This window comes from Scyliorhinus torazame, chromosome 3, assembly GCF_047496885.1.
Source record: "Scyliorhinus torazame isolate Kashiwa2021f chromosome 3, sScyTor2.1, whole genome shotgun sequence".
Classification (NCBI taxonomy): Eukaryota; Metazoa; Chordata; class Chondrichthyes; order Carcharhiniformes; family Scyliorhinidae; genus Scyliorhinus; species Scyliorhinus torazame.
In genome coordinates, this window is record NC_092709.1 from 98476419 (window position 1) to 98497948 (window position 21530).

General features: G+C 50.4%; 1 protein-coding gene across 5 annotated transcripts in view; it reads right to left on the bottom strand.

Annotated features, from left to right (window-relative positions):
* Positions 1-21530, bottom strand: part of fhdc1 (FH2 domain containing 1) — a 221724-nt gene that overhangs the window by 79346 nt on the left and 120848 nt on the right. For all 5 annotated transcript variants that reach the window (XM_072496036.1, XM_072496031.1, XM_072496032.1 and 2 more), the window contains one exon: positions 3506-3608. In XM_072496036.1, the coding sequence (XP_072352137.1) occupies positions 3506-3608 (103 nt within the window). The remainder of the gene's footprint in view (positions 1-3505; positions 3609-21530) is intronic.

A 21530-nucleotide genomic window follows, 5' to 3' on the forward strand; every position in this document is an offset into this window, starting at 1 on the left:
GTTGGGTGTCTTAAAAAATATTAAGGTAGATAAGTCCCCAGGGCCTGATGGGTTCTACCCCAGAATACTGAAGGAGGCTGGAGAGGAAATTGCTGAGGCCTTGACAGAAATCTTTGGATCCTCACTGTCTTCAGGGGATGTCCCGGAGGACTGGAGAATAGCCAATGTTGTTCCTCTGTTTAAGAAGGGTAGCAAGGATAATCCAGGGAACTACAGGCCGGTGAGCCTTACTTCAGTGGTAGGGAAAGTACTGGAGAGAATTCTTCGAGACAGGATCTATTCCCATTTGGAAGCAAATGGACGTATTAGTGATGGTTTTGTGAAGGGGAGGTCGTGTCTCACTAACTTGATAGAGTTTTTCGAGGTGGTCACTAAGATGATTGATGCAGGTAGGGCAGTGGATGTTGTCTATATGGACTTCAGTAAGGCCTTTGACAAGGTCCCTCATGGTAGACTAGTACAAAAGGTGAAGTCACACGGGATCAGGGGTGAGCTGGCAAGGTGGATACAGAACTGGCTAGGTCATAGAAGGCAGAGAGTAGCAATGGAAGGATGCTTTTCTAATTGGAGGGCTGTGACCAGTGGTGTTCCACAGGGATCAGTGCTGGGACCTTTGCTCTTTGTAGTATATATAAATGATTTGGAGGAAAATGTAACTGGTCTGATTAGTAAGTTTGCAGACGACACAAAGGTTGGTGGAATTGCGGATAGCGATGAGGACTGTCAGAGGATACAGCAGGATTTAGATTGTTTGGAGACTTGGGCGGAGAGATGGCAGATGGAGTTTAATCCGGACAAATGTGAGCTAATGCATTTTGGAAGGTCTAATGCAGGTAGGGAATATACAGTGAATGGTAGAACCCTCAAGAGTATTGAAAGTCAAAGAGATCTAGGAGTACAGGTCCACAGGTCATTGGAAGGGGCAACACAGGTGGAGAAGGTAGTCAAGAAGGCATACGGCATGCTTGCCTTCATTGGCCGGGGCATTGAGTATAAGAATTGGCAAGTCATGTTGCAGCTGTATAGAACCTTAGTTAGGCCACACTTGGAGTCTAGTGTTCAATTCTGGTCGCCACACTACCAGAAGGATGTGGAGGCTTTAGAGAGGGTGCAGAAGAGATTTACCAGAATGTTGCCTGGTATGGAGGGCATTAGCTATGAGGAGCGGTTGAATAAACTTGGTTTGTTCTCACTGGAACGAAGAAGGTTGAGGGGAGACCTGATAGAGGTCTACAAAATTATGAGGGGCATAGACAGAGTGGATAGTCAGTGGCTTTTCCCCAGGGTAGAGGGGTCAATTACTAGGGGGCATAGGTTTAAGGTGAGAGGGGCAAGGTTTAGAGTAGATGTACGAGGCAAGTTTTTTACGCAGAGGGTAGTGGGTGCCTGGAACTTGCGACCGGAGGAGGTGGTGGAAGCAGGGACGATAGTGACATTTAAGGGGCATCTTGACAAATACATGAATAGGATGGGAATAGAGGGATACGGACCCAGGAAGTGTAGAAGATTGTAGTTTAGTCGGGCAGCATGGTCGGCACGGGCTTGGAGGGTCGAAGGGCCTGTTCCTGTGCTGTACATTTCTTTGTTCTTTGTTTTGTTCTTTTCAAAGATTAAGGTTAGGGTTCGTGTCTTAAAGAGAGGCAGAGAGGCAAAGAGGTGTAGGGAGGGAATTCCAGAGATTTGGGCCTTGACAACTGGTGGCACAGTGGCCAATGGTGGAGAGATTAACATCAGGGGATACGCAAAAGGTCGGAATTTGAGGAGTGCAGATATCTCAAAATTTGGTGGGGATGGGGCTTAATCTATGGGGGATTTGAAAACAAGGTTGAGAATTTTATCATTGAAGTGTTTCTTAACTGGAAGTCGATGTATGTCAACGAGCACAAGGCTGATGGTGAACATGGACAACTATATTGTGCAGCTGTTCCCAAGTATGATATAAACATTGGCCAGAACATCGATGAGAGCTCCCCTGCTCTTCTTCACAATACTACCGTGGAATCTTTTACACCCACCTGAGAGGGCAAATGATTTAATATCTCATTCAAACAAATTGCACTTCCGATGGTGCAGTGCTTTATTAGCACTCCAACGGGAGTGTCAAAGGATTTTGTACTCAAGTGAGGCTTCAACTCTCAGCATTTGTACTTGGAGGAGAGACTTCCACCTTTGAACCATGGCTGCAGCAGCACACATAACAAGGGGTCAATAATAAAGTATATACATGATTTGGAGCTGTGGACAATAACGAAGCAGACTACATTTGCAGGAAAGAACAAGTGTGAGGGGGCTTTCAACCATTAAAGAAGAGGTAAACCAAATAAAAAATACTTCAAGACAAGTTGAATTGATTGAGTGGTTAATGGCATTCAATGTGAACAAATGCAAAGCAATGAAACTGGGGAGCAGAAATAACCAGCAGTAACATTGATTAATAGATCCATAGGGCAGCACGGTGATGCAGTGCGGCACTGCTGCCTCACGGCACCGAGGTCCCAGGTTTGATCCCGGCTCTGGGCCATTGTCCGTCTGGAGTTTGCACATTCTCCCCATGTTTTTGTGGGTTTCGCCCCCACAACCCAAAGATATGCAGGGTAGGTGGATTGGCCACACTAAATTGCCCCTTAATTGGAAAACATGAATTGGGTACTCTAAATTTATTTTTTTAAATGATTAATAGGTCCATGCTCGGTTAACCCATGACAGAAATTTGAAGTTTTGAATTGCACATTGAAACAAACATATGGCAGCTGTACAGAAACCCAACCAGATCCAGGGGGATACAGAAAAACAAATCACAGGAGGTAATGAGTCTTCATAAGGTGTGACTGCATGTGTACCTTTGTCCTACTGCAAGCATTACAGGCAGTGTAAGACGATCAAATCTGATAAATAGCTTATGTTCCCTGAATTAAAAAGCTGGACTCTGGGACTCTTTACGGGAAAGAGGGTATAAGGAAACATTACTCAACCTTCCAGAATTCTGAAGGGGAAAAAAACAATTAGAACTCTGATCATACATTTTAGATCATGACAAATTTTCAGAGCAAGGATATGAAATGAAATGAAAATCGCTTATTGCCACAAGTAGGCTTCAAATGAAGTTACTGTGAAAAGCCCCTGGTCGCCACATTCCGTTGCCTGCTCGGGGAGGCTGGTACGGGAATTGAACTGTGCTGCTGGCCTGCCTTGGTCTGTTTTCAAAGCCAGCGATTTAGCCCTGAGCTTCGGCCTGCAAGAGGGAAGGTGCACAGTTTAACTTTTTATGTGTAAGATGGTGAACATGCAGAATGGGCCATCTGCTAAGGCAGACAGCATGCAAAAAGAAAGAATTGGATAGGTATTTGAAGGAGTGCGGGATTGGGGAACGGAGATGTCAGATGGTGACACTGGATAAAAGGAAGGCTTTTCAGGTCCTGTACCTTCCCATGTTCTGAAAGCTATTAATCATTCAGGCTCATTCTCATTATTGGGGAGCAAAAGAGTTACTGCTGACAAGTCTGACCTCTTCTGCTTCCGGCAATATTTTGAGAAGTTCACGGAGTTTTTCCGAACCATAGACCTCGCTCCTTCCTGACCGAATGTCTTCAATGATGCACTGATTTGACCTTAAATTACAAGAGAATAACCATTAGTATTTCAATTATGTACAGTTAATATAGATGATGCAAAGGAATGACTGCATCCCAAGTTCAAATTATTGTTTATTGCATGGAGCACGTGTAGTAATGAACATGTGAAATTTACAAATCCTGTCTGCTTGAACAGTGGAAAACAAGCACCAGTACAATTATAGATTCTAAACTTGGGTTGTGTCTGGTGAGATCATTGTGTGTTCTGTAACACTAGAGGGAAGTATTGGAGTTACAGGCCATTCTCACTGATAGTGGTCCTGGTGGAGGCAATTTGAGGGGATGAAATGAGTCAGTACACAAGTTGTATATTGATTTTTCCCTGGAACATACTGCAACTGAGGTGCTAAATAAGCCTTGTGGCAACACAGCTTGCAGTGCTGTAAATTTAAGCTGCAACCCACAAGTATCCTTGTGACACCTGCAATTAGCTGCTCGATGACTCATAATTACTGGAGGGGAGAAGGATAGGTGCCTTCTCCTGATTTCTTTTTTGGCAGGGATTTTGTGCATCCAAATTTTCCACTGATTCTTTCAACTACAACTGTTGTTGTGCCTCCGAGTTAAATAAATAGATAATGGGCAGGATTCTCCGTTGCCCAACGCCGATATCATAATCGGCAATCGGACGGAGAATACCTTCCGAAGCCCAAATTGGGGGAGGGAGGGGGGCCCGCCGCCGGTTTGCGAGTCTCCGGTCCCTCCGAAGTGGCATCATCGCCCCGGGCCACCGCATGCCATTGCACCGCCATTGGCGCATCATCTGCAGGCCCTCCCATGATGCTCTGCCCCCGATGGGCTGAATTCGCGACCGTACGGTTGACATGTGGTCTGAGCAGTCGGGAACCCAGCGTGGCGGCTGCGGACTGTGTCCAGCGCCCCCACACTCAGCCGGGACCTCCTTGGGAGCTGGGGGGACTGGTGGGGGGTGGCCAGTGGGGTCGCATTTGGTGGGTCAGGTCCGGGCACGGCCGGCGCCATGTTGTACGGCGCGACCGCTGCAGGTCGCCGCCGTGTGCATGCCAGGCCATTCTCTGGCCGCTTTTGGCGCAGGAGCCGGGAGTTTCACCTGGTGTCGCTGCTAGCCCCTCGCCGGTCCCGGAATCGGTGAGGGTTCGCCGCCGATTTTGACGCGTAAAACCCTGAGAATTCTCCGTTTCAGTCAGCACATTGCCGCTGAAACAGAGAATCCAGCCTAATGTTTCTGCAAAGGCAACATATTTGAAATTATAGCATGTACTGCAGAAATACAAAAAATACACAGTACGAAAAAACGTCCCATTAGTTTAAGAAGCACACATTAAACAATTAGAAATTCCACAAAGTAATTTAGTTAGATGTAGGTCTAAAGGCACTTCGAATTATTCTTCATCAATGTACTGATGATAACAACAATTACATCCAAAACAAGTCACGGCAGGGGTTTCAAATAAAGTTTAAAAGTTGAAACTTCACATTGCGGTGGGCGGGGGGGCGGGGGGGGGGAGGGGGGGGGGGTACAAAGAGAGATAACACTTTGAAGAATGTAGTGAGGCTGGCGCCATCTGTTAGTCACAATGCCTGAAGTGAAAGGAAATTCATCTGAAAACATCTATCAGCTCAGTAAATTATTTGTAGTGTCTGAAGACTTCCCTCATGTTTCAGTCCCCAATCAGCAAACACTTCTTCTGTCTTTTATTTTTAAAAAGCATATGAAGGATGTCTCTTACTTAAAAAAGAATGCATTTTGCCAATTTTCGTTTTTCGATGGAGTGCAATAAAACCTGCACTTCTGTGTGATCTGACCTCACTGCCGATAAGATACTTAAAAGGCAACAAGCCTGTAACTAGGGTTCATCTGACCCAATCACACTGCAATCCAACTTGTCATTCCCCCCATCCCCCCAACATTCTCAGAGGAAGAGTCGTCTGTTCTCTGGGGACCCAGGATTAGACCACCAACTAATATCAATGCATGGTCTGAAAAAGGATGGGGAGAAAGATAAATAAATAGGACTATATACGCTCATTCAAAAAGAAAACTTATTATAGGGTGGATGACATATGTTCATGACTTAATTTTTCCAACCGCTATACTACTTACCGACTGTTGCTGTGGCAACCTGTGCAGCAACGGCAGAAATTTACAATGAGGGATGACTGAGGCATTGAAACTCACTGCAATTAGTGAAGCTCTTCAACCTCACAGGACCAATTCTAATGGCTGAAATTAATAGGCACGGACATTTAAAACCGATGGGGCTAACTTTACCAGTTTAATATGTGCTATAAAATATCAACTTTTAAAAGAAGATTCAAAAATACTTTTCCTAGATTGGAATTTTCTTCTCCTACACAAATTAAATTTGACAGCATTGTGTATGGCTTCGAACATGTGCCTTTCTGGTCCAAATGATCAGAGAATTACTTATCGCTCTTATTGGTTCGCAGCCAGGACGGGCTAATAGACAGACATACACCATGTCAGAAGGTCCTAACAGCCATTTTAGCCCATTTTTTTTTCAAGGGAATATAACACCCTCAGGACATTTGCATTTATCACAAACGCACAACACAGGAGACATTTCAATGTTTAAATTCTGCTGCTGCTCAAGGGGGTGAAAATCCAACTCGCAGGGAAATTTGAACAAAATAATTTAGAATTGATCTTCAAAATTACATTGATGGTCTCAGGTTGGCACAAATGCATCAATTGTTCACATAAACACAAAATATCAGCAAGGACCAAGTGGTGGAACATAAATCTCATTATTTCTCAAGAATGTCTGCCTCAGTTTTTAACAATCTCATTGCCATCCTATTCACAGAAGTTTATTTTACTTTATCTTTCACAGGATTTGGGCGTCGTTGGCTAGGTCAGCATTTGTTGCATTTCCCTAATTGCCCTCGAGAAGGTGATGGTGAACCACTTTCATGAACCGCTGCAGTCTGTACTGGAGGTAGACCACAGTGCTGTTCGGGAGGGTTTTGCAGGATTTTGACTCAGAAACCATGAAGGAATGATGACATAGGCGGCGATTCGGAGCCCGCATTTGCTGTCCGTAGGAGCGGAGGCAATGGTGGAAAATCTCAAGAGAATCGGGAAACACAATTCTTGCCGGAAAGATCGCATTTCCCCACCCCTCTTTGGTGACGTCATGAGATTCATGGCCACAGGGCAATCGCCTCATTTAAATAAATTTGAATATATTTCCATGTTATTAATATCCCCAGCCAAATGATGTCCGCTCACAAAATATTTATACCTCGCCAATGTTTATAACAGGTTTGGCCAGACGTGAGGCAGTCTCTGGGCTGCTGTGGCAAGTATAGTCCCTGGTGTGATACTAGGACATTCCCAGGAAGTGCCCTGGTACTGTCCCTGGCACATGTTTACACTGCCAACCTGTGCTGGGAATGTGCCAGGGGCAGATCCCAGCGGGAGCGGGGAAGCCGGCAACAATTGGGAGACTGTTACTTTAGTATGCTCACTTCACGATAGAGGTGAATTTGCATTTCCTTTCTCTAACTTCCTCTTTTCATCCCTCTCCTTAAGGTCTGGATGGCACGGTCGCACAGTGGTTAGCCTTGGTTCAATTCCAGCCGAGGTGATTGTCTGTGTGGAGTTTGCACAATCTCCCAGTGTCTGCATGCATTTCCTCCGGGTGCTCTGGTTTCCTCCCACAGTCCAAAGATGTGCGGGTTAAGTGGATTGGCCATGCTAAATTGCCCCTAAGTGGGGTTACGAGGATAGGGTGGGGGATTGGGCCTAGGTGGAGTGCTCATTCAGAGGGTTGGTGCAGACTCGAAGGGCTGAGTGGCCTCCTCCTGCTTCTATTTTCTACGTATGTTTCTATGTATAAGCATCACATGATGTGTAGTGATATCAGCAGAGTGCTTGCACCGGCTTTGCAGATCATCATCTTAGATTGCATGAGCAACATTTCTTAATAAAACCTCTCATGTTTGAAAGAATCCAGGGTGTGGGCACTTCCTTACCGTTTCTCTTTGTGGCTAACAAAGAAATAAAATTTGGGTGCTCGTGATCCTCTCTGAATATAGCTGCTTCGAGAATGTCAACCAACATATTGGGCCTCTCTAAAGTCACTCTGTTGAAAATTAAGTCAGATACTAAAAAACTGTTTTTGAACATTTTCAGTGCAAGGAACTATTTTCTGTGGAGGCAGCAATGTAACATTGTCTGTGCAAGAGGTACTTCGAGATAATGTACCATAGGGTTCATGATCTAAGGTCTACTCTTTCCCCAGAATAAATATAGAACTTAATATGTTGAATTCTTAAGTTAAAATACACAGATACCAAGAGGTTTTTCAAGAGCATTAATATTCTGGCAACCCGATAATATTTTGAGACCAGGGTTGGTCATTATCAATCACTGGGATACACCATCAATAATAGACGACGAGTGATAAACGTAACTGAGGCTTTAATGCACTAAACAGCAAGCCTCCTGCCTCTGGGCCCGAACTGGGTCCGGAGGCGGAGACTTGCCACTTTTATACAGAAGTCCCGAGGGGAGGAGCCACAAGCCCAGGCATGTACAACACAGCACAGTGAATATAATACAATAAACACAATAACGTGGTTTACCACAGACTGCTAATTAATCTTTCTCAGGTTTAGATTGTCTACATTTACACAGAGATGAGCAAATGTGCTCAGTCAGAAAGCATGGGGGAGAAATTGCATGTTTTGCTCATGGTTCTGGGAACAAAGTAAGTGCTGCTTGGTCTGATTTTTTACTGTGATGACTCATGCCTGATTCTCCTCAGAAGTTTAGCAGTCGATATACTGGCAACTCTAGGGTGAATTTCACATTTTTGGATGGGATTGGGGTTTGTGGTGAGGCAGGAAATCCAGGCGGAAGTGCGTGTTTCGCCACTTCCTGCACACAGCTTTTAAAGTCGCCAAATAAGGCATCTTGTGGTCAACTAGTGCAGGCATTGTCAAACTCGGGGGCTCGACCTGCGGGTGGGTCGCGGGCGGGTGTTGGGAGGGTCGCGCAACCGTCTGTTGCGGCGCTCCCGATCACGCAAATCTGCCCACAACAGCCGCAGCATCCGGCTGTTAATAACGCCGGCTGCAAGCGGCCTTCAAAATGGCTGCGAACATGTAAACAAAATGCGGCCGCACTGCGCATGCGTGCCCGATCATCAGCGTGCATGCACATAGTTTTGCGCATGCGCGCTGATGATCTGGCACGCATGTGCATTGCGGCCGCATTGTTTTTTAAACGGTCGCAGCTTTTGTTTCACAAGTTCGGGGGACTTTATTCATTTATATATATTTTTTTCATTTATTTTATTCATTTTATTTTTTTTTTTTTTTTTACAAGTTCAAGTGGGTTGAATTTGATAAAATTTTACAGGGAAAAAATGCAGAACTTTGGACAGATGGAGACTCCAAACTTTCCGACATCGGAAGGCTTCACCTTCATCCAACAGGTTCCATTGGAGGAGCTTGTACGAGGGCCAAAGGGACCCCAAACCACTTCCTCAATTTTTGTCAGCAGCAAACAAGGTAAGAGAAAACGGTGGGTAGCACAGGTCGGCCGGCGTGGGTCCCGAAGGTCGGCCGGCGTTGACCGCGAAGGTCAGCCGGGTTGGGTCCCGAAGGTTGGCCGGTTGGTAAAAATGGGTCCCCAGAAAAAAAGTTTGAAGAGCACTGAACTAGTGGGCTCCTGGCAGGATAGCATCCAATTAGGTAAGGAACGGGTGGGCAGAGAGCCCAAACAGGCATCCAGGGTGAGAGGGGTCAAGCCATGAATCGAAAGCCAGTCACAGGCACCCACATAAAGGCATCCTGGCACGGGCTGGTGGAAGCTGCAGCACGAGCATTTGGAGGCAGACGTTTTTACCAAGAAGACTGTTAAATCCATTGAAGAATTGGAGCAGCAGCTGGTATGAGCTTCTTTTTACATTTTGGTGACTTGTGCCAACAGCTTAGCATTCAGGATCCTGTCAGGGAGGAACGGACATCTTAGTGCATCTGTTTCTGCTTAGACAGGCCCTCGGAGTTGAGGATGCTTTCTGCTCCCACACTAAAAATGAGTTCTTAGGTGACTGAGGAGTCCAATGCGTGATCTACAATCTCTGACATATGGAGCAGATGGTGGTTGCAGGAGCGCGTGATTGCTTTGCCCCGGTTGCCCCGTGTTCCTTTTGCTGCCGACACTTGTTTTCAGTTTGTTCTCAGTGATGAAACTCAAGGTGTTCAGCTCCTTCCCGGATGCTTTTCCTCCACTTCAAGCGGTCTTGGGCCAGTCTGGGCCAGGTGTCAGTGGGGATGTTGCACTTTTTCAATGAGGCTTTGAGAGGTGTCCTTGCAGATGTTACCGTTCCTCTCCTGGGCGGCACCCCGTTTTACAGAGGCCGAGCTGGAGACCCTGTTGGACGCCGTGGAGGAGAGGTTGGCAACACTGTACCCTGGCCCGGGAAGGAGGATGCCAGCTGCCACCGTTCACCGTGCCTGGACGCAGGTGCCAGAGACCATCAGCGTCGTCGGCAATCGCTGGGGTGGAGGTCGGCATCGGTGAAGAAGAGAGGCCCCAATGAGTTTCAGCTCCCCATGACAGTGTGTCACCATCCCCTCAATCCACCCTCCCCCCCAACACTCACACCCTCCCCCCCACCACTCACACCCTCCCCCCCACCACTCACACCCTCCCCCCCAACACTCACACCCTCCCCCCCACCACTCACAACCCTCCCCCACCACTCACACCCCTCTCCCCCACCACTCCCCCCCTCCCCCCACCGCTCCCCCCTCCCCCACCGCTCCCCCTCCCCACCACTCCGCCCCTTCCCTTCACCACTCCACCCCCTCCCCCACACTCCACTCCCCCCGGCCCCTCCCCCACCCTCACCCCCCACTCCCCCCCCACTCCCCCCTCCCCCCAACCACTCCCCCTTCCCCCCTCCCCCCCCACCACTCCCCCTTCCCCCCCTACCTCTCACCCCCTCCCCCCCACCTCTCACCCCCTCCCTCTCACCCCCTCCCCTCCCTCCCCCCACCACACACACCCTCCCCCCTCCCCACCACACACCCCCTCCCCCCCACCACTCCCCCCTCCCCCCACCACTCCCCCCTCCCCCACCACTCCCCCTCCCCCACCACTCCGCCCCCTCCCCCACCACTCCCCCTCCCCCACCACTCCGCCCCCTCCCCCCACCACTCCGCCCCCTCCCCCACCACTCACCCCCTCCCCTCCCTCCCCCCACCACACACCCCCTCCCCCCACCACTCAGCCCCTCCACCCACCACACACCCCCTCCCCCCACCACTCAGCCCCTCCACCCACCACTCAGCCCCTCCCCCCACCACTCAGCCCCTCCCCCCACCACTCAGCCCCTCCACCCACCAATCCCCCCCACCACTCCCCCCTCCCACCACACGCCCTCACTCAACCCTCCCCCTCTCTCCCACCACTACCCCCATCCCCCCCACTCCACCCTCCCCCCTCTCCCACCACTTCCCCCATCCGCCCCGCCACTCCCCCTCCCCCACCACTCCCCCCATCCCCCCCACCACTCCCCAAGTCCCCCCCACCACTCCACCCTCCCCCTCTCTCCCACCACTCCCCCCTCCCCCCACCACTCCCCCAATCCCCACCACCACCACCCCACCACTCCCCCCTACCCCCTCTCTCCCACCACTCCCCCCTCCCCCCACCACCCCCACCACTCCCCCCAATCCCCCCACTCCCCCCTCCCCCCACCACTCCCCCCAATCCCCCCACCACTCCCCCCAATCCCCCCACCACTCCCCCCTCCCCCACCACTCCCCCCTCCCCCATCCCCCCACCACTCCCTCCCTCCCCACCACTCCACCCTCCCCCTCTCTCCCACCACTCCCCCATCCCCCCACACCACCCCCTCCCCCCACCACTCCCCCCAATCCCCCCACCACTCCCCCTACCCCCACCACTCCCCTCAATCCCCCCACCACTCCCCCACCTCTCCACCCTCCCCCTCTCTCCCACCACTCCCCCCGATCCCCCCCACCACTCCCCCCTCCCATCACTCCCTCCTCCTCCCCCCACCACTCCCCCCTCCTCCCCCCACCACTCCCCCCTCCTCCCCCCACCACTCCCCCCACCACTCCACCCTCCCCCCCACTCCCCCCTCGCCCCTCCCCACCACTCCCCCCAATCCCCCCCACCATTCCACCCTCCCCCCACTCTCCCACCACTCCCCCCATCCCCCCACCACTCCCCCCATTCCCCCCACCACTCCCCCTCCCCCACCACTCCCCCCTCTTCCCCCCCACCACTCCCCCCCTCCTCCCCCCACCACTCCCCCCCTCTCCCCCTCCCACCACTCCCCCTCTCCTACCCTGCCCCCTTCCCCCCACCACTCCGCCCCCTTTCCCACCCTCCACTCCCCCACCACACACCCCCTCCGCCCCCCACCACTCCCCCCTCCCCTCCCTCCCCCCAACCACCCCCCCTCATCCCCACCAACCCCCCTCCCCCACCACCACCCCCCCTCCCCCACCACTCACTCCCTCCCCCCACCAGTCCCCCCCACCACTCCCCCCTCCCACCACACCCCCTCACCCCCCCTCCCCCTCTCTCCCACCACTCCCCCTATCCCCCCCACCACTACCCCCCACCACTCCCCCCCTCCCCCACCACTCACACCCTCCCCGCCACCACTCACACCCTCCCCCCCACCACTCACACCCTCCCCCACCACCACCACTCACACCCTCCCCCCACCACCACTCCCCCCTCCCCCACCACCACCACTCACACTCTCCCCCACACCACCACTCTCCCCTCCCCCACCACTCCCCCCCTCCCCCCCACAACCCACTCCCTCCCCCACCACTCAACCCCTCAATCCACCCTTCCCCCTCCCCCACCTCTCCCCTCCTCCCCCCGCCACTGACCCCCTCCCCCCACCACTCCCCCACTCCCCTCTACCACCCCCCACCACACCCCCTCTCCCCCACCACTCCCCCATCCCTCCCCACTACTCACACCCTCCCTCCCACCACTCACACCCTCCTCATCCACCACTCCCCCCCTCCCCCCCACCACTCACACCCTCCTCATCCACCACTCCCCCCTCCCCCCACCACTCCCCCCTCTCCCCTCCCCCCACCACTCCCCCATCCCCTCCCCCATCCCCCCACCACTCCCCCCTCCCCCACCACTCCCCCTCCCCCCAACCACTCCCCCCTCCCACCCTCCCCGCCACCACTCCCCCCTCTCCCTCCCACCACTCACCCCCTCCCCGCCACCACTCACTCCATCCCCCCCCATCACTCCCCCCCTCCCCCCCCCACCACTCCCCCCCTCCCCCCCCCACCACTCCCCCCCTCCCCCCCCCCCCACCACTCCCCCCCTCCCCCCCCCCCCACCACTCACCCCCTCAATCCACCCAGAGGGAGATGGCGCAGTCACAGGCTGATGTGACACACACCCAGAGGTGGTGGCCCAGTCACAATGTGCTGTGGCACAATCCCAGACAGAGGTGGTCCACTCTCTGTGCTCCAAGGCCGCGAGAATGCAGACCCTGAATGAGACCACAGCGGACCTCCGGGACTGGCAGTGCGAGGTGGCGGGGAGCCTCAGGGGTTAGCCCCCATCCCACGGAGTAGCTTGGGGGCCATTGGGTACCCCGAGAGAGGAGGTGTTGGGGCCTGTGCCGGTGACTCGCAAGGGTGTTCCTCTCCCCTCCCATCACCCCCTCCTCCCCCGTCACCCCAGGGAATCAATGGAACCGTGTGATGGAATGCCCAGCTTCCATGCAGGGATCACCTTGGTGAACGGTGGAAAGTGCTACCATGGGAAGGAGTCAGACTTTGCCAAACGATACAGAGCACCAGAGCTCATCGCAGAGCGGGTTGGCATCATCCTCCATCCCATGGACCAGAGACCCACTGCTACTGCCAACCAAGGGCCCGTACCCCGTACGCGGAGGTGGGCGGCTGGTGTCTGGGGCTGGGATGCGGTGTTCGTGCCCCTCGCCAGTCGCTCCCCTAATCGGTGACCTGGAGGCGATCAGAGCGTCTCATGCACGTCGACCCTGGCGCACATGCTCACAGGCTCCCATGCCTGCCCGAGCCCCAGGTCCTGCCATTTTCACCCTCCTCCGCATCTTCCTCGTCGGACGAGGCCTGGTGTTCATCCTCCTCCTCCAGCATGTCGTCTCTCTGCTGCGCAATGTTTTGAAGGATGCAGCAGGCCACCACGATGTGGACTACCCTCCAGAGCGGTCCAGGCACCGTGGGGGCTTCTGGTCTTGGCGCCCGTCCCTGTTGCCAGGCGTAACGTTGGCTGGCACTGTCCATGCTACCAGTATGCTCCACGCCCCCAGCCCAGCACCCCCTTGTAGGGGCTACTGTGGCCGTTGTTCTTGGGTGGGCTGCGTGATCCTCCACCGGCAGGTGTCAGCCGGTTTAGTGCTGGGGGTTGGGGGGGGGGGGGGGGAGAAGAGTGGTAATGCAGAGGGTGGGGTGCAAGGGTGGTGACACCCATACGGCCGGTGTCACTCTGCAGAACCAGGGGCCAGGCGGGTGGTCAGTGCAGTGCACAGCAAGGTGACTGCCGGCTGCCGTAAAGGCGATCCGTGCCTGGACATCCCGGTCCTGAGAGGTCACCCCAACTACGGTCCATCCCCCATCACTCCTGTCTTCCCAACACCCCCCCCCCAGCCAGTGTCAGGACCAGCAGCCCACGGTCAGGTCTCTCCATGTCCTACGTCCTCTCTCTCCCTCATCAGCCACGGCGCCTGTTTCTCGATTTTTAAAAGCACAAGTCAAACTCATCGTCAGGAATTCCCCCCATGGAGGCAGAAGATCGCGGAGGCTCCGGAGAATACCGGGTCGGGCCCGCTAATGATATGCAGATGCCGTTTACTATAAGTGTGGAGAGGAACGCATTGACGCCGTCGTTAAGGCACCGGAGAGTTGCCATTTAGATGAAACCGCCGCTTGCCACAATTTTGGCATCAGAACCGATTCTCCCCCCAATCACGTTTCACGATTCCTGCATCAGCTGACCGAGAATCCCGCCCAATATCTCCAACTGAAGGCTAAATGGGATTATTAAAATAACTTGAAACAGAAGCAAGCTCTCCCTCCTTCAAAAGAAAACTCTTCTTCTGAAGTAAACCATAGTCCTGCCTGCAGCCTTTCTATTTGTCTTTGGAAATTCCTCTCATGCCTGGCATGACTCCTTCCGTAAGGTTTTCCTCTGCACCCATCAAGAAATGATGTGGCTACCTGGAATATCAGTCGATTAGCCTGTTAAAGGATAAACACAGTTCTCTGCAGCCCACAGCAAGAGTCTAGACAGCTGTGTTGCCTGCCCGGTGCCAGGGTTCATAGAATCATAGAATCATAGAAGTTTACAGCATGGAAACAGGCCCTTCGGCCCAAACAGTCCATGCCGCCCAGTTTTTACCATTAAGCTAGTCCCAGTTGCCCGCACTTGGCCCATAACCCTCTATACCCATCTTACCAATGTAACTATCTAAATGCTTTTTAAAAGACACAATTGTACCCGCCTCTACTACTACCTCTGGCAGCACATTCCAGACACTCACTACCCTCTGAGTGAAGAAATTGCCCCTCTGGGCCCTTCTGAATCTCTCCCCTCTCACCTTAAACCTATGCCCTCTAGTTTTAGACTCCCCTACCTTCGGGAAAAGATGTTGACTATCTACCTTATCTATGCCCCTCATTATTTTATAGACCTCTATAAGATCACCCCTAAGCCTCCTACGCTCCAGGGAAAAAAGTCCCAGTCTATCCAGCCTCTCCTTATAACTCGAACCATCAAGTCCTGGTAACATCCTAGTAAATCTTTTCTGCACTCTTTCTAGTTTAATAATATCCTTTCTATAATAGGGTGACCAGAACTGCACACAGTATTCCAAGTGTGGCCGTACCAATGTCTTGTACAACTTCAACAAGACGTCCCAACTCCTGTATTCAATGTTCTGACCAATGAAACCAAGCATGCCGAATGCCTTCTTCACCACCCTCCACCTGCGACTCCACCTTCAAGGAGCTATGAACCTGTACTCCTAGATCTCTTTGTTCTATAACTCTCCCCAACGCCATACCATTAACTGAGTAGGTCCTGGCCTGATTCGATCTGCCAAAATGCATCACCTCACATTTATCTAAATTAAACTCCATCTGCCATTCGTCGGCCCACTGGCCTAATTGATCAAGATCCCGTTGCAATCCTAGATAACCTTCTTCACTATCCACTGTGCCACCAATCTTGGTGTCATCTGCAAACTTACTAACCATGCCTCCTAAATTCTCATCCAAATCATTAATATAAATCACAAATAACAGTGGACCCAGCACCGATCCCTGAGGTACACCACTGGTCACAGGCCTCCAGTTTGAAAAACAACCCTCTACAACCGCCCTCTGCCTTCTGTCGTCCAGCCAATTTTGAATCCAATTGGCAACCTCACCCTGGATCCTGTGAGCTTTAACCTTCTGCAACAACCTACCATGCGGTACCTTGTCAAAGGTTTTGCTAAAGTCCATGTAGACAACATCTACTGCACTGCCCTCATCTACCTTCTTGGTCACCCCCTCAAAAAACTCAATCAAATTTGTGAGACATGATTTTCCACGCACAAAGCCATGCTGACTGCCCCGAATCAGTCCTTGCCTCTCTAAATGCTTGTAGATCCTGTCTCTCAGAATACCTTAAGCAACTTACCTACTACAGACGTTAGGCTCACCGGTCTGTAGTTCCCAGGCTTTTCTCTGCTGCCCTTCTGAAACAAGGGCACAACATTCGCCACTCTCCAATCTTCAGGCACCTCACCTGTGGCTGCCGATGATTCAAATATCTCTGTTAGGGGACCCGCAATTTCCTCCCTAGCCTCCCACAACATCCTGAGGTACATTTCATCAGGTCCCGGGGATTTATCTACCTTGATGCGCTTTAAGACTTCCAGCACCTCCTCCTCTGTAATATGCACACTTCTCAAGACATCACTATTTATTTCCCTTAGTTTCCTAACATCCATGCCTTTCTCCACTGTGAATACCGATGAGAAATATTCATTCAGGGTCTCACCCAACTCTTGTGGCTCTGCACATAGATGTCCTTGTTGATCCTTAAGAGGCCCTACTCTGTCCCTAGTTACGCTTTTTCCCTTTATGTATCTGTAGAAGCTCTTTGGATTCTCCTTTGCATTATTTGCCAAAGCAATTTCATGTCCCCTTTTTGCCCGCCTGATTTCCCTCTTAACTCTATTTCGACAATCTCTATACTCTTCAAGGGATCCACTTGATCCCAGTTGTTTATGTACGTCATATGCCTCCTTCTTCTTTTTGACCAGAGTCTCAATATCTCGAGTCATCCAGGGTTCCCTACTTCTACCAGCCTTGCCCTTCACTCTAAAGGGAATGTGCTTACCCTGAACCCTGGTTAACACATTTTTAAAAGCCTCCCATTTACCAGCCGTCCCTTTGCCTGCCAACAGTCTCCCCCAATCTACCTCTGAAAGTTCCTGTCTGATACCATCAAAATTGGCCTTGCCCCAATTAAGAATTTTAACTCTTGGGCCAGACCTATCATTCTCCATAGCTATCTTAAAAGTAATGGAGTTATGGTCGCGCCGCCCGGCAAAGTCAGTTTCGTGCCAGCTGGCGGGGCACCAAAGGCCTTTCCCGCCAGCTGGCGGGGCGGAAATCAGTCCGGCGCGGGCCTAGCCCCTCAAGGTGAGGGCTCGGCCGCTCAAGGTGCGGAGACTTCTGCACCTTTGGGGCGGCGCGATGCTGGACTGATTTGCGCCGTTTTTGGCACCGGTAGGATGACATCGCGCCGATATCGGAGAATCCCGCCCCAGGTCTCTGGTTTGCTAACCAAGTGACAATATCACCATGCCACCACCACCTCCCAAGGAGTCAGAACACTCAAAAAATGTACATTCCAGTGAGGAAGAAAGACTCCAAGTGAAGGACACACCATCCCTGGTTAACTAAGAAAGTTAAAGATACTATCAAATTGAATGAAAAAGTGTACAATTCCTTAAAGATGAGTGGCAGGTCAGAAGATTGAATGGAATATTAAGAGCAAAGAATTACGAAAAGATTAAGAGAGAGAGAAATTAGACTACCAGAGAAAGTTAGCTAGAAATATAAAAACAGGTAGTAAACGTTTCTACAGGTATTTAAAAGGGAAAGGAGTAAGTGAGAGTTAGTCCCCCAGAGAGTGAAAATGGGAATTAATAAGGAAACAGTAGATGAACTGAACAGATATTTTGTGTCTGTCATCATTGTAGAGCATACAAATAATATCCCAGAAATAATTGTGAATCAGGAGATGAAAGGAAGGGAGCGGAGGAACTTAAAACAATTACAATCAGCAAAGAAAGATTACTAATAAAATTATGAGAAGTAAAGGCTGACAAGTCCCCAGCTCCCGATGGACTGTATCCTAAAAGAAGTGGCTACAGAGATAGCTGATGCATTTGTTTTAATTTTCCAAAATTCCCGAGATTCTGGAAAGGTCCCTTCAGATTGGAAAATAGCGAATGTGACGAGTCTATTCAAGAAAGGATGGAGATGGAAAACAGGCAACTGCAGTTAGCTTCACAACTGCCACAGGAAAACCGCTGGAATCTATAATTAAGGAGGTTATCGTGGGGTATTTTGAAAATCTCAATGCAATCGGGCAGAGTCAACATTGTTTTGCGAAAGGAAAATCATGTTTGACTAATTTATTGAAGTTCTCAAACAAAGTGAGCTGAACTTAACATTTCCAGATGGCATTTGACAAGGTTTTTAAAAGTTTGTTCATGGGACGTGGGCATCGCAAGCTGGGCCAGCATTTATTGCCCATCCCTAATTGCCCTTGAGGGGTCTGGTGTCACACGTGGGCCAGACCCGGCAAGGATGGCACATTTCCTTCCCTAAAGGACATTAGTGAACCAGATGGGTGCCACATCAAAGGTTACTACGCAAAATAAGAGCTCATGCTATAGATAGTGACATATTAGCATAGATGGCGGATTGGCTAGCTAACAAAATAGGCATGAGTGGGTCATTTTCGGGTGGCATGCCACAGGGATCACTGCTGGGGCCTCAACTATTTACAATTTATATCAATGGTTTGGATGAAGAAGCTGAATATATGGTTGCTGAAAGGATGCTTCTCCTGTGGGAGAGACTAGAACCAGGGGACACAGTTTAAAAATAAGGGAACTTCCATTTAAGATGGAGGTGAGAATTTTTTTTCTCTTAGAGGTTGTGTGTCTTTGGAACTCTCTTCCCAGAAAGCAGTGCAGATAGGGTCACTGACTATCTTTAAGGCAGAGATTCTTTACCAAGAAGGGAGTTAACGGTTATCGGGTGTCAGCAGCATGTGGAGTTGAGGCTTACCATTAAGCTTACCAGTTTTCTGTGATGTCACTCTTGGATTTTTTTTTTTTTTTTAAATCAGCACGTTTTCTGAAGGAGAAAGCAAGATGGCGCTGGAGCCTGGCGTCTCTGCGAGCTCTCCCTCATAGATCCTCTCCCTACATCTCTTATAACCATTCTAACCTTCTGAAATTCTGAAGCTAAAAAAAACATATTTTTTGTTGGAAAAAACATCACTTCCTGATTTGTTCTAGTTTAAGGCGTACATTTTACATTTAAGACATGTCATGTGATGACAGCTGAGTGGAATGTGTGGCCTGTTACATGCGGGAAGTCTTGGACCGTACCAGTGTCTTAGACGACCACATGTGTGGGAAGTACTCCCAGCTGCCGCTCCTGGTTTCGGAGATTGAGCAGCAGCTGGAGACACTGTGGCACGTCTGTGAGGCTGAGTGTCACGTGGATAACATGTTCAGTGAGGTGGTCACACCGCAGCTCAAGGGACAAGAGAAAAAAAGGAATTGGGTGACCACCAGGCGGTACAGGAAGAACAAGCAGTTGGTGCAGGAGTCCCCTGGGATCCCGCTCACAAATCAGTATTCCATTTTTGAAGCTGGTGTTTCAGAGGAGTGCAGTCAGGGCCAAGCTGCTGGCACCACAAGCAGCTTGACTGTACAGGAGGGGAGGAAGCAAAAAGGAAGAACAAATGTAATAAGGGATTCATTAGTTAGGGGAGCAGACAGGTGTTTCTGCAGTCAAAGATGGATGTTGTGTTACTTCCCTGGTGCCAGAGTCAGGGATGTCACTGAATGGCTGCAGGGCATCCGAAAGGGGAGGGTGCAAAGTCAGAGATCATGGTACATGTTGGTACCAACGATCCTCTCCAGGCCATTCTGAACTTAGTGTTATGTAATGAGCAAGACTTGATTAAAGATCTTAAAGTAAGGGAACGCTTAGGAGGCAGTGATCATAATATGGTAGAATTCAATCTGCAATTTGAAAGAAAGAAGGTAGAATCAGATGTAAAGGTGTTACAGTTAAATAAAGGTAACTACAGGGCCATGAGGGAGGAACTGATGAAAATCGACTGGGAGCAGAGCCTAGTGGGAAAGACAGTAGAACAGCAATGGCAGGAGTTTCTGGGAGTAATTGAGGACACAGTACAGAGGTTCATCCCAAAGAAAAGAAAGGTTATCAGAGGGGGAATTCGGCAGCCATGGCTGACAAAGGAAGTTAGGGAATGCATCAAAGCAAAAGAGAAAGCCTATAATGTGGCAAAGGGTAGTGGGAAGTCAGAAGATTGGGAAGGCTACAAAAACAAACAGAGGATAACAAAGAGAGAAATAAGGAAGGAGAGGATCAAATATGAAGGTAGGCTAGCCAGTAACATTAGGAATGATAGTAAAAGTTTCTTTAAATACATTAAAAACAAACGGGAGGCAAAAGTAGACATTGGGCCGCTCCAAAATGATGCTGGTAATCTAGTGATGGGAGGCAAGGAAATAGCTGAGGAACTGAATAAGTACTTTGCGTCAGTCTTCACAGTAGAAGACATGAGTAATATCCCAACAATTCAGGAGAGTCAGGGGGCAGAGTTGAATATGGTAGCCATCACAAAGGAGAAAGTGCTAGAGAAACTAAGAGGTCTAAAAATTGATAAATCTCCGGGTCGAGATGGGCTACATCCTAGAGTTCAAAAGGAGATAGCTGAAGAAATAGTGGAGGCGTTAGTTATGATCTTTCAAAAGTCACTGGAGTCAGGGAAAGTCCCAGAGGATTGGAAAATCGCTGTTGTAACCCCCCTGTTCAAGAAGGGAACAAGGAAAAAGATGGAAAATTATAGTCCAATTAGCCTAACCTCGGTTGTTGTCAAGATTCTAGAATCCATTGTTAAGGATGAGATTTCTAAATTCTTGGAAGTGCAGGGTCGGATTAGGACAAGTCAGCATGGATTTAGTAAGGGGAGGTCGTGCCTGACAAACCTGTTAGAGTTCTTTGAAGAGATAACAAATAGGTTAGACCAAGGAGAGCCAATGGATGTTATCTATCTTGACTTCCAAAAGGCCTTTGATAAGGTGCCTCACGTGAGACTGCTGAGTAAAATAAAGGCCCATGGTATTCGAGGCAAGGTACTAACATGGATTGATGATTGGCTGTCAGGCAGAAGGCAGAGAGTTGGGATAAAAGGTTCTTTTTCGGAATAGCAATCGGTGACGAGTGGTGTCCTGCAAGGTTCAGTGTTGGGACTACAGCTGTTCTCTTTATATATTAACGATCTAGATGACGGGACTGGGGGCATTCTGGCTACGTTTGCCGATGATACAAAGATAGGTGGAGGGGCAGGTAGTATGGAGGAGGTGGGGAGGCTGCAGAAAGATTTAGACAGTTTAGGTGAGTGGTCCAAGAAATGGCTGATGAAATTCAACGTGGGCAAGTGCAAGGTCTTGCACTTTGGAAAAAAGAATAGAGGTATGGACTATTTTCTAAACGGTGACAAAATTCATAATGCTGAAGTGCAAAGGGACTTGGGAGTCCTAGTCCAGGGTTCTC